This window comes from Miniopterus schreibersii, assembly GCF_964146895.1.
Source record: "Miniopterus schreibersii genome assembly, chromosome: 11".
Taxonomy (NCBI): Eukaryota; Metazoa; Chordata; class Mammalia; order Chiroptera; family Miniopteridae; genus Miniopterus; species Miniopterus schreibersii.
Genome location: NC_138111.1, coordinates 5,370,501 through 5,388,536, shown reverse-complemented (window position 1 = coordinate 5,388,536; position 18,036 = coordinate 5,370,501). Strand labels below are relative to the sequence as shown.

Here is an 18,036-nt window from a genome sequence, read left to right as displayed (position 1 = left end):
TGGGGGACCAGCAGGTGGCAGATGAGAGTCCTCACCTTGGCCCAGGCTGAGCAGCCCCCTCAGTCGTGTTCACGGGTCTGTGAGGGGCCGATGACTGGAGCAGGGCCACCTTTGTTGCTAGTGCTTAATGCCCCTGCCCCTTCTCCCCAGAGCATCCCTCGGGCCCCGTCCTCCGACGAGGAGTGCTTCTTTGACCTGCTGAGCAAGTTCCAGAGCAGCCGCATGGACGACCAGCGTTGTCCCCTGGAAGAGGGCCAGCCGGGGGCTGCTGAGGCCACAGCTGCCTCCACCCTGGAGGAGAGGATTGGTGAGCACTGGCTGGCTCCCCTGACTTGAGAGGTGCACAACCAGTCTTTCCTCTCCCTCCACTGCCCCCCTTGAGCTCCTGAGGGGCGGTGCAGACCAGCTGCAAAGTGCCCCTTGTCACTGTGAGCTCTCCACCCCTGCCTTTCCCAGAGTTGCATCCTGGGGAACATGTCATCATCCCGCCCTCCCTCGGGAACACAGGGTGTCAGGAGCATCAGTGTCTGGGGTGGATGTGGGAGGGGAAGCTCTCCTCCCATAACCCCATCACCTCCCAGAAGTCCCCGGAGGCGGGTGTGGGGCTCCAGGCAGGGGTACCTGGGACCCCATGTGCCCCCAGGAGTGCGATGGGCTGGGCTGGACTCACAGCTGTCAGAGTTCCCACCTGGCCCACCTCAGGTCTGACCCTCACAGGGTCCCTGTGTCAGCCCAGCTGCCCCCACCCAAGGGAAACTCCCCTGGGCTCATCCCCTGTCCCCCGCAGCACAGCCCTCGCTGACAGCGTCCCCGCAGACGGAGGAGTTCTTTGACCTCATCGCCAGCTCCCAGAGCCGCCGGCTGGATGACCAGCGGGCCAGCGTGGGCAGCCTTCCGGGGCTGCGCATCACCCACAACAACCTGGGGCACCTGCGCGGCGACGGGGACCCCCAGGAGCCAGGGGACGAGTTCTTCAACATGCTCATCAAGTGCCAGGTAGGCCTGCAGCCAGGAAGGTGGGTGCTCGTCCCCGCAGGCCGCTCTGGCCCCTCTGCCATCTGCGGGGGAGGCTCCCGGCCCGCTGCAGGGGGCTCTGGCCCCTCCCCTCATCTCAGGCTGGGTCTGGGGGATGCCCTGGGGGGAGAGGAATGACAGGCTGGCTCAGCAAGTGTCACCGAGTGCCCACAGGTGGTCAGACCCCCTGGGAAGGCCACCCCAGGATGTCCTCAGTTCGGCTGTTCGTACAGATACGGGGCATCCCCAGGTCCCCAAGGCAGTGGCCTCAGGAATCCCTCCAGCCTTCCACTCTGGACAGAGAAAACCAAGGGCCAGACAGCACCCCTGGAGTGGGGAGGGCAGGAGAGGTCTCACTGCCACGGGGGATCTGGGCCAATCTAGGTGGGTTTCAGGGTCAGGAGAGCCTCCCAGAGTTGGCTGGGGAGGGGCTGCCGCATGGCTGCTGTGTAGAAGCTGGACAGTTTGCAGACCTGACGTTCATTCCCACAGAGGACAGGAAAGCGCAGCCCTCGGCGAGCCCGGGGAGCCTCAAAACCAGCCCCTCCCGAGCACCCCCAAGCACCCCGTCCACATGCACGCAGGTTCCTGGCCCTTCTGCTCCAGACCCTGCAGAGAAGCCCACACGCTCCTCGTCCCTCTCGGCCTACCAGCGTCAGCCCGACCCGACAGGTCCCTGAGGAGCTCCACGCCTTGGGCTCTGGGAGCTGCAGCCCCCTGCCCTGTCCCAGGGGCTTGTGACCACGCCACTGTCAGGGTGGTCTCCATGGCTGCCCCACCAGCTCTGTCTCTGACAGCTCTCCCCACACCCAGTGGCTGTTGTTCAACCCAATCTCTTTGGGGGTCAAGGCTCCCACCGCTGCCCCTGGTGCTGATTCCCAGGCAGATCCAGAGAAGCCCAAGGCGACCCCTTGAACTGGCACTCACTGGATGACAGCCCCTGCCTTGGGGTTGTCCAGAGGGCCACTGCACTGGTCCAGGCGTTGGGCTGGCCCTCCAAGGCTTAGGAGGGCAAGGCCACCGACCCGTGTGTCTGTCTGCCTAGTCCTCCAGGATCGATGACCAGCGCTGCCCACCGCCCGACGGGCTGCCCCGCGGCCCCACCATGCCCGACGAGGACTTCTTCAGCCTCATCCAGAGGGTGCAGGCCAAGCGGATGGACGAGCAGCGGGTGGACCTCGCCGGGAGCCCAGAGCAGGAGGCGGGCGGGCCAGCTGAGCCTCGGCAACAGTGCCAGCCTGGCACCAGCTAAGGTCTCTAATCCACAGCCAGGCCCGCCCCAACCCCGCTCCTGGATGCCCGGGGAGTGGCTCACAATTGTCCAGGATGCCCAAGGTCCCTGAGAAGCTGAATCTTCCCAAGGCCATGGCTGAGGACAGGCTCTGAGCCCCCCGCCCTTCCCACTGAGCCGGACATGGGCACACTGCTCCCGCAGAGTTTCCCTCCCCAGGGAGGCGGGCTGGGGCCAGGGCTGCTATGCGTGTAGAGGGCACTCTCTGTACTGGGCCTGCCCACATGGTACACAGCTCCCTGCAGGCCTGCCCAGGCCAGCCCTGCCCTCACCTCTGCCCCTGGCCCAGGTGGGCCTTCAGCATGTCGGCCCCAGACCCCGGTGCTGCCCAGACCTTCTGTGCCCTCTCCCTGCCCCCCACCGCTCCATTTTGCCCAGCCAAATGTGAAAACCCTGCTGCCTCCCCCATACCCCCTACAGTTCTCTGCAGCGTCGTCTCTGGGGGCCTCCCAGAGCTGGTCCCAGGAAGATCAGACACAGACATGTTCGCCCCAGTCCCAGCCTCTCACCCCAGGAGGGCCCCCTCCCGGCCCCTCTCCCTTCCCTCGTACCCAGGCTGGAGAAGGGGGAACCAGAAGGCCTCACAGGAAGCCCGCAGTGGAGGCAGGCTCACGTGCTCCCACAGAGTTCCTGGGCCTGGCGCTTGAGCTCCCAGCCCCATGACGTCCTGAGCAGACAGGGGCCCAGAGGGGAAGGAGGGGGTAAGCAGTGACATTCCTCGGCTCCAAGCTCTGAATCCCAGCAACGGATGGAGCCTGGTTCTAGGAGGATCGGCCGACAGCCAGGTCTGCACGCTGACTATGCCAGCACGGGAGCTATGGGGGTGGTGGGTCAGCAAAGCTGAGAGGGGCTTAACTCATCCCCGGGCCCCCCAGTGAGCACCCAGCCCTTCCCCCCACCATCTAGGGATATGTCCCTGCCTTCTCCCATATGTGTGGAGGGGGTCCAGTCCCAGAACACCCAAGTTGGCCCATGGGACTGGGCAGGAGACAGGCCTCCTGGGAACTGTGGCCATCAGTTCTCACCCACATCCATTCCTCAGCCAACCTGCAGCACCCCCTCAGCCTTGGGTTGAGCCTCATTATGGTCCCCAGGGCCCAGGACAGCACCTCCTCATGTGAGGGTGCAACAGCCCCACCCCAGGCGTCTCCTCTCTGAGCACACAGCCTGGGAGCTCTGGGTGGAGGGTGCTGGAGGGCGACCTGAGCAGGGTGTGATGAAAGGCATGGGGACCCCTGAGGGCTGGCAGGTGTGGGGTCAGGCACCAGAGCACGGGCTTCTGCTCAGCTACCCGGTACTTGAATGTACATGTGTATTTATTGCCCTCATGTGTTTGCCATATTGTCCATGGGTCCTTTCCAACCCAAGAGGTACGTTTTTCTGTTTTATTTTAAAAATAAAGTCTGCCAAGTGAATGCTGTCCATTTTAAGACGGGGGTGAGCTAGAATGTGGGTGCAGAGGGCCTGGGGCTCGCAGTGCCCATCCACCCAAGGTGCCCTGCTGCACTCCCAACCCCACACATCGGCCTGGTCCCTGGGAGGGGCTGTCACTGTCCTAACTACTCACACACTCCAGGATGTGCTTACCTTTCCGGCTGGGAGTCCTCACCCAGGACCAGAGGGCCACCTAGAGCAAGGGGGGACGGGTGCAGTGGACCTGTGACATCACATCCCCAGACGCTGCTGATGACTCTGATGGAACAGCCTGTGAAGATGCAGCTGAGAAAGCAGCTTGGGGATGACACCCCACAAATATGGACACCCCAAAATAACAGCCATCATAAGGCACTGTCCCTAGTAGGGTCTGGGCACTGGGTGGAGGCAGGGAGACCCTGCTCACCTCACTCCCCATGATCCACTGTGCAAGGAGCCCTGCTGCTCCCTTCATGCCCCACACTGAGCACAGGGGGCTGGGGAGCCCCAGAGGGGTGAGGGTGGCACTGGGGAGGGAAAGTAGGCAGGAGTAGAAGATACGGCAGGAACACACAGGGTGGCCATCGCTCCTCCTGAAGTGGAGAAGGAGGCCCCAGGGACTTTGACTACAGTCCCCCCCCCACCCCAGATAGTTCTCAATGCTTCAAGAACCCTGGCACTCAAAGGCTCTGCAAATAACACTGGGTGCCATGTCCTCTCTCAGCAACTAAAGGCTTTGAGAAGTCCCACAGGAAGCTGTGTGGTGGTGTCTAACCCTACTGAATGTCCCCAGACACAGGACTCCCTAATTTGACCTTTTGGAGAGGGTCTCGGACTGGGGCTGGGGGAAGAAAGATAATCAGGGGGGCAGACAACAGGAAGGCCCCCAATGGGCTTTTTCAGACATGACTGGAAAACGGGCGAGGCCTGGAGATGGCCATAGTTTGAAAAGGTAGGTTTTATTGTCCTTCAGGTGTGAAGCCAGTAGGTCAGGAGATGATGCCACTGAAAAGGCAGTTGATGATACTGTCACAGGTCCCAAGAGGAGGGGGGACATAGGAGTTCAACCAGGCTGAAGGGATGCTCTGGTTGTCTGGTGCCTGCCTGGGTGCCCTCACATATGTCTGTCACCTCTCTGGGAACTGACTAGCCCTGGCAGGCCTGGGGCCGGGGAAAGGGCAGTCTCTCCAGGTCAGCAGGGTTCAGATGTCAAAGCATCAGAATGGAAAAAATAAGACATGGTCAACACACACATCCAAACCACAGGCCTGTTTCCTCACCCATGAAGGGAGGATCCTGAGTGGCCCTACTAGGTTGAGCCAGCTCCCCAGGTCTTCCCAAACTCTGGTCCCAACTCTGGGGGCAGTGAGGCAGCCAGGCCAAGGCACAGCCCCCTGCTCCTGTATTTCAAGGCCAGCCAGTCCCCACATGGCCTCAGCGCCTCCACGAAGGAGCAGAAGGGGCGGCTGAGACTCCAGGATGACGACAGTTTCTGCAAACGGAACAGGCTCTCTCTGGGTAGGAATAATAGGGGGTTGTTTGCCAAGGGAAGGACAGGGGGTAATCGAGGCAAAGCAAACTGCCAATGCCCCAGAGAACAAAGCCAAGGCTCTGAGTGCCAACACGGGGCAGTAATCAGGAGCTCAGATCGTGCAGGGATCCAAGACTGGCTGGTGATTCATGTTGAAGGTCACACAACCCAGAACACTTCTGGAAATAAACACACTTTTATAAACACAGGAACATCCTGAGAAGGCAGTCAAACAAGGTTGCAAGACAAATTGCATACCCCAGAGGTGGGGGAACCACGTGGGGCACTCACGGCCCCCCACCCATCAGATGGCAGCCCAGCTCCCACTGGTCTTGTCACCAAGGCCAACCAGCCCATCTGCAGCTGCAGTGAGCAGCCTGGTTTGTATCCAGGGGATAGCAGGTGGCATGGGAAGGATCTGTGGGGCCTCCCTGTGTCTGGCCAGAGAAATGGGACCCACAAGGTGCACTGATCCTGCCCCCAGGAGGAACAGTGGCTAGCTGGCCATCCCTTCCAGGCCTCTCCTCAGACATTTTGGGCACAAATGAGCCAACTGAGTCACCCTGTGCCCGTCCCAAGTCTGCTCTTCCCATCTGTGCACCTGACAGGGTGACACTATGAGCATCTTCATCTGCACACAGGAAGACAGAGGCTCAGAGGGGCAAAGTGATCTCCCCAAGTCCACACAGCCAGTCAGGAGGGTCTCAGACCCCATGTCCAGCCCCTTCCCACACGGACATGACCTGCATGAGGCAAGTACAAGGGCGGTTCCTCTGAGCAGGGTGACAGTGGTGGGCCAGGAGTTCTATAGCTGCACCTGGAGGAGTTCCTGTAAGTCATTCTAACTCCAGAACTAGGGACAACAGGAGAGCCCAAGGCCTGTCACCTGCAAGTGATATCTGTTTATTGACAGAAACAGGTAAGTGCAGAGTGGCCCAGGGTCAAAGCATCGTTCTTAAGGGCATAAGGTAGGGTCACCTGGGCTCTGTCTTGCCAGGGTGGGTAGGATCTTGGTCCTCAACCTCTTCTGTTGCAGCAGATTTAGGGGCTCCCACTGCCTCTAAAACCAGCTCCAGGGCCCCATCACCGGCCACTCGGCACACCTTCTCCCCTCTGGCAGCCAGGATTTCTTCAACATTCCTGAGAGAGAGGGAGGCACCATGACACTCCAGGCCCCTCCCTCACCAATCCTACAACTCAGTCCCTTGAGAGCACCCAAGGCCAGGCTTGAGCCAGGAACATGGGTCCCTGTACTGGTGTGGCATCAGGGCTACTGTATGTGGTCCTCGTGGAGCCTTCTCCATGCCCCCCAGGGGAAGCACTTTTACCATGCCATTCCCAGGGGAGAATGTTTGCTCAGAAACCAAACTGAACTGTCCGGGGCTACCTGGCCACAAGCTCCTGACCACTGCCCCCCACTGCTCTCCACAGAGGGGTGAGGCCAACTCTGCAGGCCCAGGACCCCGTCGACACTACCTTACATGCACCCCCAAGTCTGGCATGGTCAACCAGCCAGCAGTGATAGAAGATAAGAAACTGACTGGCTAGGATCCCCGCCCCACAGCAGGCACTCAAGAAATCTTTGTAGGGTGAAGGAAGGAACCACAAAATGAAAGGAAGTCACTGCTTTAAGAGTCAATCTAGCCTGACCCTTCACTTTAGGGGGGGCCTGTGGCCCTGACAAGAGGGTCCTGCCTGCTGTCAGTGAGGGAGGAAGTCAGGCAGTGCAGCAGGACCAAAGGGGGCTGATCTAGGGCAGAAGATTTGGCAAATAAAAACACATCCCATACTTGGGGCATATTTATACAAAAGTTATTTGTGGCTTATCTGACATTCAAATTTAATTGTTCCTCCAGTATTGATAAGGTGAGAGAAGGGGGCTCCATAAACTTCATTAGGGGGAGGGAGCCCCAGGGAGGCTGGGTGGGGCCCCTGACCTGGGACTCTGTCCTGCCAACCCTGCCCAGGAGGCCTCACCTCTTCCCATCCAAGTCGGAGAACCAGCCCAGGTTGTCGGCGATGATGTGGTGGTTCTGGCAGCCAGGGCAAGTCACGATGACCACACCCTGGTGATAAGCCAGCTTGGAGATGTGTTTGGAGGACCGGGTCCCACAGACCTGGTGCACACGAGGGAGACAGGGCTCAGAAGAGGCCAAGGGCCTGGCCGTGCCCCGCCCCCTAAAGGCCCCTCCCATTGTGAAGATTAGCTCCCACCCCTCTCCCAGAAGCACCTGTGCTCTAAAAGGTAGCTCCACCTGTCTCCCAGAAGGCCCCGCCCCTAGGGTAGCTCCACCCCCGTGCGGCCCCTCCCCACCCCCCAGACGGACCAGCCACCTAATAGCTCCACCCCTCTCCAGGAAGGCCCGCCCCAGGGAGAGCGCCACTCTCCGAGAAGGACACGCCCCCTAAGAGATAGCTCCGCCCTTCCACGCGGTCGGTCCCGCGCCCCCTCTGTCCACCGCGCAGTCCAGCGCCAGGTGCGGGCCCGGGGTCGGCCCCGCGCACGCCCACCTTGCAGGTGTAGACGAGCTGGTAATGGGACGCCCTGGGCCCAGGCGCGGAGCTCGAGCGCCGCCAGCCGCAGGCCCGGGGCCGTCTTTTCCCCGCGGCGTCCGGGAGGGCTCTGCACGCCCACAGCCGCCTCAGTCCGGGCCCCCGGGGCCGCGCGCGGCTCACCAGCGACGACACGAGGCACAACGTCGCTCGCAACATCCCTCCCACCGACTTTAACCGCTCCGCCTCGCTGTCGCCCGGCAGAGCTGAAGCCGCACCAGAGCCATCTTGGAAGAGGGCATCGGCGGAAGCGACCCTACTCGGCCTCCGTGGCGGCGTCTGGAGCGGGCTCTGCTGCCCCCTGGCGGCGGGCGGTGCGCGCTGGCGGACTGGAGGGTTGGAAGATGCGCGCCGGAGTAAAGGCATCATGAGATGCGACGGTCCTTTATTTAGGAGCTGCATTAATTTTGTTTTCTTTTTAATATATCTTTATTGATTTCAGAGAGAGGAAAGGAGAGGGAGGGAGAGAGATAGAAACATCAATGATGAGAGAGTCACTGATACGCTGCCTCCTGCATGCCCCGGACTGGGGATGGAGCCTGCAACCCCGGCATATGCCCTGATTGGGAATCGAACCCTGATCGCCTGGATCCTGGGTCGATGCTCAACCGCTGAGCCACCCCCGGCCCGGCAGGAGCTGCATTTCTAACACTGCTCCTGCGTCTGCATTACATAAAGGTGGAACACGCTGGTGACTGACACAGTGCGTGTGCCGGTGCGGAAACGGGCGGCCAGAGAGGTGGCCTAACGAGGCGGCGCCCGCGCCTGGGCCGGGGGATCAGCTGCTGGCCCGGGCCAGCCCGCCGCCGGCGCCCCGAGCCGCTAGGAGCCCTCGGTGTCCGTGTTGTCGCTGCCCGTGGTGTTCTCCCAGTCCACCTCCCCTTGTCTCGGGCCGTGCTGCAGCTTGCGGAGCGCCCGCTTCCTGCGGGAGAGCCGAGGCGCGGGTGTGCACAGTGCCCCTGGGGGCCGTCCCCACGCCCCTTTCCCAGCCCAGCGCGCACGCGGGCCCACCTGCGGTAGTTCTCAAAGCTCTCTTTGAGGCGCCGCCGCTCCTTCTCGGGAGGCTCCCCGCCGCTCAGGCCTGAGTTCTGCAGCAACGTTGAGGCTGAGGGCCTGGCCCGCGCCCGCATGGGCCCCGCCCCCGCCCCGACTGCAAGCGGAGGGCCCAGGCCGCGGGAGCGGCGGCACCAGCTCCGCACCGCAGCAGGCTCGCCATTGTCTGCGTCCTGCGCGCAGCCCTTGGGGGAAGGAGGGTGTGGGTCCCTCCTTTCAGATGACAAGAAGGACCTAGTGCAGCCAGCGTGGGTGGGGCTCCAGGCCAGGGTTCCTCTATTCCTTCGCTTTGGGAGACTCCCGGGCAGTGGCAGTTACCCTTTAACGCTGCGCGGCCCGCACAGAAGACAGGCTTCCCATGGCTGCCACTGCCCAGGGACAACCCTGGCCTGGCCACCTCTCCGCCCACTGCTTTCGTGCAAGGGAGGGCGCTCAGCTTCATGTTCCTAACACTGCACCCCAAGAGCCCTTGGGCAAAGACCCTTGTGTTTCCCTGCCCCCCCCCCCAGCCCCAGAGCATCCATGTGGAGGAATCAGTGTCCCCATACCAGGGGCACCCCAGGGCTGCCTTACATTGGGGGTTAGTGAAAGCCGCTCCTTCTGCAGAGCCTCAAAGGGCTGCTCTGGGCTCTCCCTGTCAGCTGGACCACCTGGAAAGGAAAGGTGTGCCTGTGGGTACTGCCCACCTGCCAGGACCAAGCGTGGCAGGGCCAACACCCACCTCCTCACCCCTGATGTTGCCTGGTCAGTCCTGCACCATGTGTTGGGTTCTTGCTTGGACCCCACAAGGACTCCCATTGTATAAATGAGGGTCCTGGGGCTCACTCTCCCAGGAGAAGGTCCTCTGAGGCTGCTCCAACCATGGACCTCTGCTCTTCCCACCAGGATGGCCCAGCCCCTCCTCAGTGGGGGCTGGGGTATGGCAGTGGTAGAGAGCAGAAGATTCCAGGCTGCTGGGACCCTCCGAATGTGCCAGGGCCTGGATGGGCCCGGGGCTCAGGACTCTCGGATAACAGGTGCTCTGAGGGGCTGGCTCCCCTAAACTGGCCATGATGGGGGCACTATGGACTCCAGTCTCAAGGACGTCATAGTGGGCCCAGGTCTCTGCCTGGAGCTGACACCTTCTCTCTCCTCAGCCTCCGATCATCAAGCTGCCCTGGCTCCCGCATGGGGCCCCGCCACCACTGGGCTGGGGCTCCTGGGCTGGTTGGGCTTGCCACCTTCCAGGTCCTGCTGCCTGTCCCCCTGTGGGGGCTCAGTGACCTCAAGCTCAGTCTTTGGGGAACAGCAGACTGCCCAACCCTCACTTCTCTATTTGGTGCCCCTTCTTCCTCTTTTGCCCCCTTAGAAGCTGGGTTCAGGCCTGATGCTGGGAAGTCTTATCTGGCTTCCCACGCAACTTCTTCTGTGGACCCTCCCCCTCCCCCCCTCTTCCTGGCCCAGCACCAGGCTCTTCTGGAACTCACACCACCTTCAGAACAAGCCCCTCACCCTATGTCACCTCTGGGCCATCTGGCTGCCCCAGCACAGTCCTGTCTCCAGGCAGGCAGAGGGATCCCGCCCTGCTACCTGAAGTCCCCAGCTCCCTGTCATTCACGACAGCCTCTCTTTCCTGTTCTGTCCCCACTTCCTAGCATGGCACACATGGCACACCTGGGCATTGGCTGATGGCCACCTCCCCTTGCTCTCTGCTGGAAGAAGTTCAGTGGGGGCAGGATGCCTGCACCCTGCAATCCTGGAGCTGGAGGAGGGACATAGGCCCTGCAGACCTGGCCCCAGGTTCAGTGTCCCTATCTGTAAAGTGCAGTGGGACAGGGCCGGAGGACCCATCCCCAGGCACCAGCCACATGGGGCTGCGTGTGCCGAGGATCTGGCATCAACTCAGGGCAACAGGGAGGCCTTGGCAGCACCCATGCCCCCTCCTCACCTTTGTCAGAGAGCTGGGCCTCCTCCAGGTCCCGGGGGATCGAAAGCTTTCAAAGAGAGATGGGGCAGCTGGTTAGGACACTGCCCCTGTGGACCTGGACCTAACCCACTGTGCTGCCGTCTCCATTGCTGTCACCCTCTGCACAAACTTCTCAGGGACCTCTGCTGCACAGCCAGGCCAGGGCCCTATGAGGGCCTGGGGTGGGTGCTGCCAGGTCTGTCCTGCCCTGAACATACGGAGGACCTGCAGGCATCAGCTGCCCTTTCTCTGCCCGGCTGAGTGTTGGGAGGAGAGGGGACAGCCCAGCTCACCAGAGCTGGTGGCAGGCGGCCGAGTTTCTGGAGCTTCCGAGGGACATGTATGGGGCTGTTGTCTGGCAGAGGCTGTGGCCAGGAGCCCACCCGGGGGTCACACTCACCTCCTGGGAGTTCCTGGGTGAGCTGTCCTCCAGGTCGGAGCTCTGTAGTCACAGAAGAGGGGCTGGTCAGCAGGCTGTGGGGGAATTGAACCGCCTCGGGAATGGGCTGTGGTGGGGTATGGTGAGGGGAGGCCAGCCTGTCCTCCAGGGAGGTCCCTCTCTCCCCATTACCACACACAGAGCCACCTGCCAGGCCCTGAACTCCTAGAGGTGGGCTCCTTTTGAGGGGGCTCAGGAAGGCCCCAGGACCTGCCAGGGCCACCAGGGGGCAGTGGCCGAGCCAGTCCAGGACCGAGGCTATCCAGCAGTTCCTCCTCCGGGCTCTGGGGTCTCTGGGGACCTGCCTGCCCCTGAGAGGCCACCCCAGTGTCCCACCGCAGCAGGGGCCCCAGGGAGGCGCACCAGGATGAGCATCTCCAGCTGCTGTTGCTTGAGCCTGCCCTCCACGGCCAGCAGCTGGCCCTCACGCTGGAACAGCTGTAGCTGCAGCTCGTCGGCCTTCTCACCCAGCTCCCGCACCTGCTTGCGCAGCGTGTCCTTGTCCTTCAGGCTTCGGGCGTACTGCGTGTGCAGCTCCTCCCGGGACGCGATGGCCTGCAAGGAGACCCAGGGTTGGGATCTGCATAGCCCCGCTCCCAGCACAGCCGCCCACATCCAGCAAAGGCCCAGCTCAGCCTCCTCTGTCCTTGTTCGGGGATTGTAACCGTAACAAAGGCTCGTGATGCGAAATGTGGGCAGTTCCGAAAAGATCCAGGAGATTAAAATTCTCCACACTCAACCAGCCCAGTGTGCCGCGGGGACATTCCTCACACTTTGTGCCCCATACACGGGTGTATAAATTTTGGCTGTGGCTGATATCAAGACCGTGATTGTGAACAGCCATGTAATATTCTTTAAAACGAATGCATCACACTGTGTCATGCCCACCCCTCACAGGACGCTGAGCGTGAGACTGAACGTACACCATGTCCGAGGACAAACTCAGACCCGCGGCCTGCAGCCATTGTCTACAGTGACAGGCCCAGGAGGCACAGCTGCCAGTCGCACGTGGTAGGCCCATCCACATCCCTGGTAACCATCGGCCCCCAACAGCCAGGACTGGATTAATAGCAGAACTTCCTAAGTTCAAACCTGCTTCCAACTTAGGACCACCCAGATGACCGTACGCACTCTCCCGGCTGCCCTGCCCCACCCTCCCCAGGCCCACACACCTGGCCTGCCTACGTGACTAATGCTCTCCATGCTGCCTGCCTACGAGCCTCCGCAGCTGCCAGCGAGGGGACCCCTGCTCCAGCCAGCTCAGAGGTGCTTCCCAGTTCTCACTACTGTCCATGGCCTCAAGATAATCTGCATTCCTATTACTCCCAGGAGGGAGGTTTCTAGAAGTGGAATTGCCCGGCTAAAAGGAATCTGCGGGTCTAGCCGGTTTGGCTTAATGGTTAGAGCATTGGCTGGAGGGCTGTCAGGGTCCCAGGTTCAATTTCAGCCCAGGGCACGTACCTAGGCTGCAGGCTCGATCCCCAGCCCTGGTAGGGACATGTGTGGGAGGCAACCAATCGATGCGTCTCTCTCTTTCTCTGAAAAGCAATGGAAAAAATATCCTCAGTTGAAGATTAAAAAAAAGGAATCTTCAGTTTAAGGCTCCTGCTGACACATGGTCAGCGACCCTCCAGATGTCACTGAGGCAGATGGGTGCTGGGGAAGGTGAAGCGGATTCAGTTCTATGTGGCACACTGCCTCCTGTCCACAAGACTGCAGCTGGCCAAGGTGCCCATGGTTTTTAGGTTTAAAAGTTATTTGCAAAACAAGACAGATAGCTTCCATGTTTGTAAAACAAAAACGAAACTATATGTACATTGGAAAAGTCTGGAAAGTCCAGTGGAAGGTGGAGTGTGGATTTCCTGGCAGTGGACTGGGTGGAGGTGGGAGCAATATTAACTTCACTACCGTTCACATTTTTAGACAAGCGTGTACTGCTTTTGTCCTTCAAAAACCACTTTGACAACTGCCCTCCCACCCCAACCCCGCCAGCTGCTGCACTGGCGGCCCACGTGGAGGAGGGAACAGCCCTCTCCTGGGCTTTTGCCCCCCGCAGGTGTTCTCTACCTGGTCCCGCTCGATAGCGACCTCCTCCATCTGCTGCAGGATGGCCTCGATGCGGTCCTTGTACATCTTGGAATCCTTCCGCAGGGCCATGCACTGCAGCTCGAACACCTCCTTCTCCTCCATGCACTGTGGGGAGACGGTAGCTAGCCACCGCCACCCGCTGTCCCCCATTCTGGAGGCTGTGTGAGCCCCTCAGGCCCCGCCAGCTCTGGGCTTCCAGACCAACCATTGGGCCTGACCATCCCAGGGAGAGTGGGCAAGGGGTGGGGTGAGGAATCAGGCCCCTGTGCCTCCAGGAAGGGGGACGCAGGGATGTGGCGCTGAGAGCGAACACTGTGCCCGTTCTAGGCACTGTGTGGGCACAGGACAGACCCGCAGCCCGCCCAGCCTGGCTCGGCCCCCGGGCCCTGTGCTCAGCTGTCCCAGCGGCGTACCCGGGCGCGCAGGGCCTCGCCCTGGCGCAGGTCTTTGCGCAGGGCGAAGATGACGTTCGCCTGCTCCTGGTGGTCCCGCAGCGCCTGCCGCCAGTCCTCCTCCAGCACCTGGATGTAGGGGCTGTTCTTGTTCGGCTTCCCCTCCTGTGGGTGGCGCAGGGCATAGGGCGGCAGGGCAGCAGCCTGGCGGAGGCAGGCGCCCGACCCGCCAGCCCCGGCTGCACCTGCCCCGCCAGCCCCCACCTGGATGGAGGCCTCCAGCTCCTGCACGCGGGCCTGCAGCAGCGCCTTCTCCTGCTGCAGCTCCCACAGCAGCTCCTGGCTGGGCCGCTGCTCCATGGCGTGCCGAAGCTTCAGCGTGTGCTTGCGTTCCACCTTGCAGTCATCCTCGGCCTTCATCAGGCTGTGCTTGAGCCGGTCCACCTGCAGGACGGCCATCAGCCTGGCAGCCCCTCCTCACGGTGGCGGGGCCCACAGCCATCCCCCACTGCCCAGGACGCCCGCCTTGGACCCGGAGAGCACCTCCAGCTGCAGGTCACGGTTCCGCATGAGCGCGGCGCCCTTCTCCTCGCTCTGGCGGGCCAGGCGCATGGCCAGGTCGTAGTTCTCGTCCTTGCAGCGCTTGAGCTCCCGGCTGCAGGCCTCGCACTCCTCCTTGAGCCTCTGCACGCGCTCCTGGTGCTTGCGCAGCAGGCTGTCCTTGACCCGAAGCTCCTTGATGAAGTCATCCTTGGAGCTCAGCAGGGCCGTGAGGTCCTGCACCTTCTTCTGCAGCTTCATGACCTCACTCATCAGCAGCTGCGTCAGGCCCGACTCCCCGGACGCATCTGCAGGCCGGGCTAGTGTCAGACGGTCCCCTGCCACCCTCGCTGCCCGGCCCCATCACCTCCCAGGGCCCTGGACTTGACCAGCAGCTCCTGGCTCCTGGGGACAATTCTGAGTTACCCTCTGTTGAGGAAATGGACTGAGATTCTGACTCAGCCCCCCACAGGACAGGGTGCTGGGCACCTATCCCTTTCTCTAATTTTGTTGTGATCTTGACTGTGAGTCAAGAGGACTTAACTCCAGGGCCAGGAGAGTGCTGCCTCGCCTTTGCTGGGACTAACAGGTCCCTGACCTCTCAGGGGTCAGACTGTCTTCTGGATAGGACAGACTCTAGGCCATGAGTCAGTCTGTGCACCCTCACCTCCCACCTGCATGGGAGCCAGGACCAGACACCCCCATGTGGACCCTCCTCATGCATTTTCCCCCCTCATTTTATCCACTGGGAGACGATACAGGGAAGGACCCCCAGCCCTGCTCCCAGGCCCACCCCACACGGTCCCCCTGCCCCTTGACCATGACTGTGCCCCACAGGCCCTCCGGCCCCCATGTCTGGGCCCACCCCACACTGGTGTCCAGTCCTCACCAATGATCATAGAGAAGACTCGGGCAGGCTCCTTGCCCGTGACCTTCTTGTAGAGCTGTGGGTAGTACAGCTCCAGGCTCTCGAGGAAGGCCACATAGCCCTTGTGGCCTGTCCGCTGCAGGATGTCCAGGAGCACGCCTGCAACCCAGAGAGGCCTGCTGGGCCAGTGGTCGCCTTTGGGAGGTGCGTGGGGCTGGGGCCCAGACAGCCCTGCAGGCCCTGTCCTGGGCTGGGGTCCAGGTGCTGACCACCCACACGTGCCAAGCACACAGGACAGGTGCTAGTAAACGGGATTTCCCATTCACATGCCGCCACTGGGGCTAGCCCTCCTGGGGACCAGGGTGGGGAACAGCAGCGGCCCCCTCTGGGCTGGCTCCTGGATGACCGGGGTGGGGCAGCACTGACCCACTTTCCGCTTGCGGATGACCAGGTTGGGGTCGCTGAGCACCTGCTCCTCGTCATCGGGGTTTAGGACCTTGCACTGCCGCAGGTAGGGCGTGATGCGCGAGGGGTCGATGACGGAGATGAGCTTCACCCTGAAGCCCTCCAGGGTGCTCCAGCACTCGTCCTCGTTCTCATAGTCCGACATGGCAGCAGGGTGGCGGGAGTCCGGAGAGCACTGGGAGCGACACCCGCTCGCTGAGCTGTCAGTCCCAGCCAGGACCCAGGCCTGCCACCCAGATGCCCGGCCAGAGCTCTGGGCAGAGCCCGACAAGGAGAGGTGTGCAGCCTCACCCGACCCTCCCATCTGGGCAACCAGAGGGGGCGATAGTGGCATGGTGATCTGCTCCCCATCAGCTCACCGGGTGGCCCTTTCCAGCCTTCCTTGGGCCCTGCTCCCACCCCTCTGGCCACCCTGGCCTTCCTCTGTCCCTGAGTCTCCAGGGTGAGTGTGGCAGGAGGTATGGAGATGCTCCAGGGACAGGTGGAGTCTAAGAAATATGGTCCTCCACACCATGCCCTCTGGCCTCTTCCCTGCTCCTGGACACCCTCAAGTGCCATGGAACTGGAGCTGGCAGGGAGGTGAGCAGGCAGGAGGAGCTGTTTGTGCGAGCTGGCACTACCTCCCTGGCAGGTGGGGGAGGGAGGCTCCGGCCCCCAGGCAGCCGGTGCCCAGGCTGGGGCCAGAAGCACGTTGGCAAATGACCCTCCCACCCGCGCAGCCCCACAACTGACTTCCTCATTCCCCGACTTAACACCCGCTCACATCCCAGCCCTATCCCCTCCTCTCCTTCCGGCAGCCGGCTGGTGGTGCAACAGTCACCCAGCAGTTGCCCAGTGCTGGCTGGCTCTGAGTCAGGCTCAGCGACACTGCTGTTTGGGAAGGGTGACCGGGTGCCTATAGGAGAGCCAGTGCCGGCACAAGGGGAGGGGCTGCCTGAGGTGACACCCAGGGACTGCCTGACATGTGGCTTTGGCGCCTGCCCCAGGCGCTCTGGTCCCAGGCACCTAGCCATCTCTGGGCTCCTCTCCTGCCTCCCAGATGAGGCCTGCTCTAGGTCCCACTCTTGGGGACTGTCATGTCAGCTCTCTGGCAAGGGGACTATTTATGTTGGGACCACCCATTGCTGTTCCTTCTACCAGCAAAAGGCAAACTACTCTCTGGGGCCAGGCCGAGGCAGGAAGCAGCCATGTGGTTGCTCCTTGGGTGGTAGGGACAGAGGCCTTGACCCAGCCACCTGAGACAGAGCCTTCAGCTCATGTGGGAAAGGTCAGTTCCAGCTCCCAGGAGCTAGACCACAGTCCTAGAGACCTGGGTGGTAGCAGGCTGGGCTTTTGAGGAGTTTCTCTGACTTCCTGCTGCACTTTGTAATCCCACCCAGTCCAGCAACAGCGAAGGCAACAAGGAAAAAAACAGCAACTCTGGACGGTCCTTGGACCTTCAGTCTTCCCCTGCCTTTCTAGCCTAAAGCCCGCAGGTCCTGCACCTGACCCCTTGCCATTGGTTCCACTAAAATGCATAAGCAGGTGTCAGTGGCTGTGAAGGGGGACAGGACAGAAAAGTTGAGGCCACTTGGTGCCCCTCTGGGACCTTTGCTCCAGGACCTGCTCCTGCCCCAGGAGTCCCAGCAGAGAGCCCAGTGTCTCCCCAGCCACCTCTCAGAAAAGACAAGGACCAGCCTACCTCAGGGTCCTGAAGGGGGTACCCGCACAACTGGATGCCGGTCAGTCAACGCCGCCACCGATTCAATGAGGGACAGGAGGTGCTGCTGGATAGCCTGGGAGGGAGGGTGGAGCCGGGAGGGAGCCCTGAACTTCCTCAAGGGGGACAGTCCCAGGTGGCTGCCTTCTGATTGGCCCAGCCATGGAGGCCCTGAGGCCGGGTCCAGGGAAGTGGAAGTTGCCTGCGCTCAGAGGAAAGCTGTTGGGAGCCCTCCCAGGCCAAGAGGCCCAGCCTCAGCACCCCATAAAGTACAAGTGTTGGCAAAGGCTCTCCCAGGGGCTGGCAAGGCCATCACCATCCATTCTGCTGTGGCCCAGACACAGGCTTCTGGGGGCTTTTTGGGCAGGGGGTACTCTATGCCTAACATGTTCACCTTCAGCAGCCCCACGGGGACCAGCAGCCAGGCGGGGACCAGGCCTACATAGGGGGTGCTGGCAAGAAGAGCTCAGCCAGCGATCTGAGGGGATCAGCCTGACTCTGGGCTCCCACACACAGCCAGGCCAGCACATGCTTTGGGCACATAAGGACTACAGTGTGGTGTCCCGAACGCAGGGTCTGGGGAGGCCACTGCAGCTAGGAAGAAGGCACAGGCCCGGCCATTCTTGCCCCACACCATCGCCAGCCAACACCGCAGCTAGCATACCCCCATCCCTTCCTGGGAACATCCCCACTTTCCACCAGGACATATGGGACAGTGACAGCAGCTCCCAAGACTCCGGTGGCC

At 61.7% G+C, this 18,036-nt stretch overlaps 2 protein-coding genes across 11 annotated transcripts in view; one reads left to right on the top strand and one right to left on the bottom strand.

The window, feature by feature from the left end:
* Nucleotides 1–3,720, top strand: part of GPSM1 (G protein signaling modulator 1) — a 28,554-nt gene extending 24,834 nt beyond the window's left edge. For 5 of the 8 annotated variants that reach the window (XM_081152138.1, XM_081152136.1, XM_081152140.1 and 2 more), the window contains 3 exons: nucleotides 151–307; nucleotides 788–996; nucleotides 2,060–3,720. In XM_081152138.1, the coding sequence (XP_081008264.1) occupies nucleotides 151–307; nucleotides 788–996; nucleotides 2,060–2,266 (573 nt within the window). In that variant the 3' untranslated portion in view covers nucleotides 2,267–3,720. Of the gene's footprint in view, nucleotides 1–150; nucleotides 308–787; nucleotides 997–1,506; nucleotides 1,830–2,059 lie in introns of those variants that run through there. The other 3 variants (XM_081152139.1, XM_081152135.1, XM_081152137.1) reach the window with 2 other exon arrangements.
* A 939-nt stretch (nucleotides 3,721–4,659) lies between these two features.
* On the bottom strand, nucleotides 4,660–17,369 carry CARD9 (caspase recruitment domain family member 9). 3 transcript variants are annotated; one of them, XM_081152542.1, is made up of 16 exons: nucleotides 17,274–17,363; nucleotides 15,554–15,767; nucleotides 15,149–15,286; nucleotides 14,263–14,567; nucleotides 13,984–14,163; nucleotides 13,741–13,884; nucleotides 13,307–13,432; nucleotides 11,603–11,794; nucleotides 11,201–11,242; nucleotides 10,783–10,828; nucleotides 9,429–9,505; nucleotides 8,814–8,890; nucleotides 7,761–8,229; nucleotides 7,227–7,366; nucleotides 6,228–6,389; nucleotides 4,660–5,428 (listed from the first exon to the last, which is right to left on the bottom strand). In XM_081152542.1, exons 2-16 carry the CDS (start codon nucleotides 15,735–15,737, stop codon nucleotides 5,362–5,364), a joined length of 2,349 nt encoding a protein of 782 aa, XP_081008668.1. In that variant the 5' UTR covers nucleotides 15,738–15,767; nucleotides 17,274–17,363; the 3' UTR covers nucleotides 4,660–5,361. The 3 variants fall into 3 exon arrangements, with proteins under 3 accessions (XP_081008668.1, XP_081008670.1, XP_081008669.1); XM_081152544.1 differs by lacking the exons at nucleotides 4,660–5,428; nucleotides 6,228–6,389; nucleotides 7,227–7,366 and having other exon boundaries at nucleotides 8,223–8,724; nucleotides 17,274–17,369; XM_081152543.1 differs by lacking the exons at nucleotides 4,660–5,428; nucleotides 6,228–6,389; nucleotides 7,227–7,366 and having other exon boundaries at nucleotides 8,223–8,724; nucleotides 13,741–14,163.
* Nucleotides 17,370–18,036: the final 667 nt, after the last annotated feature.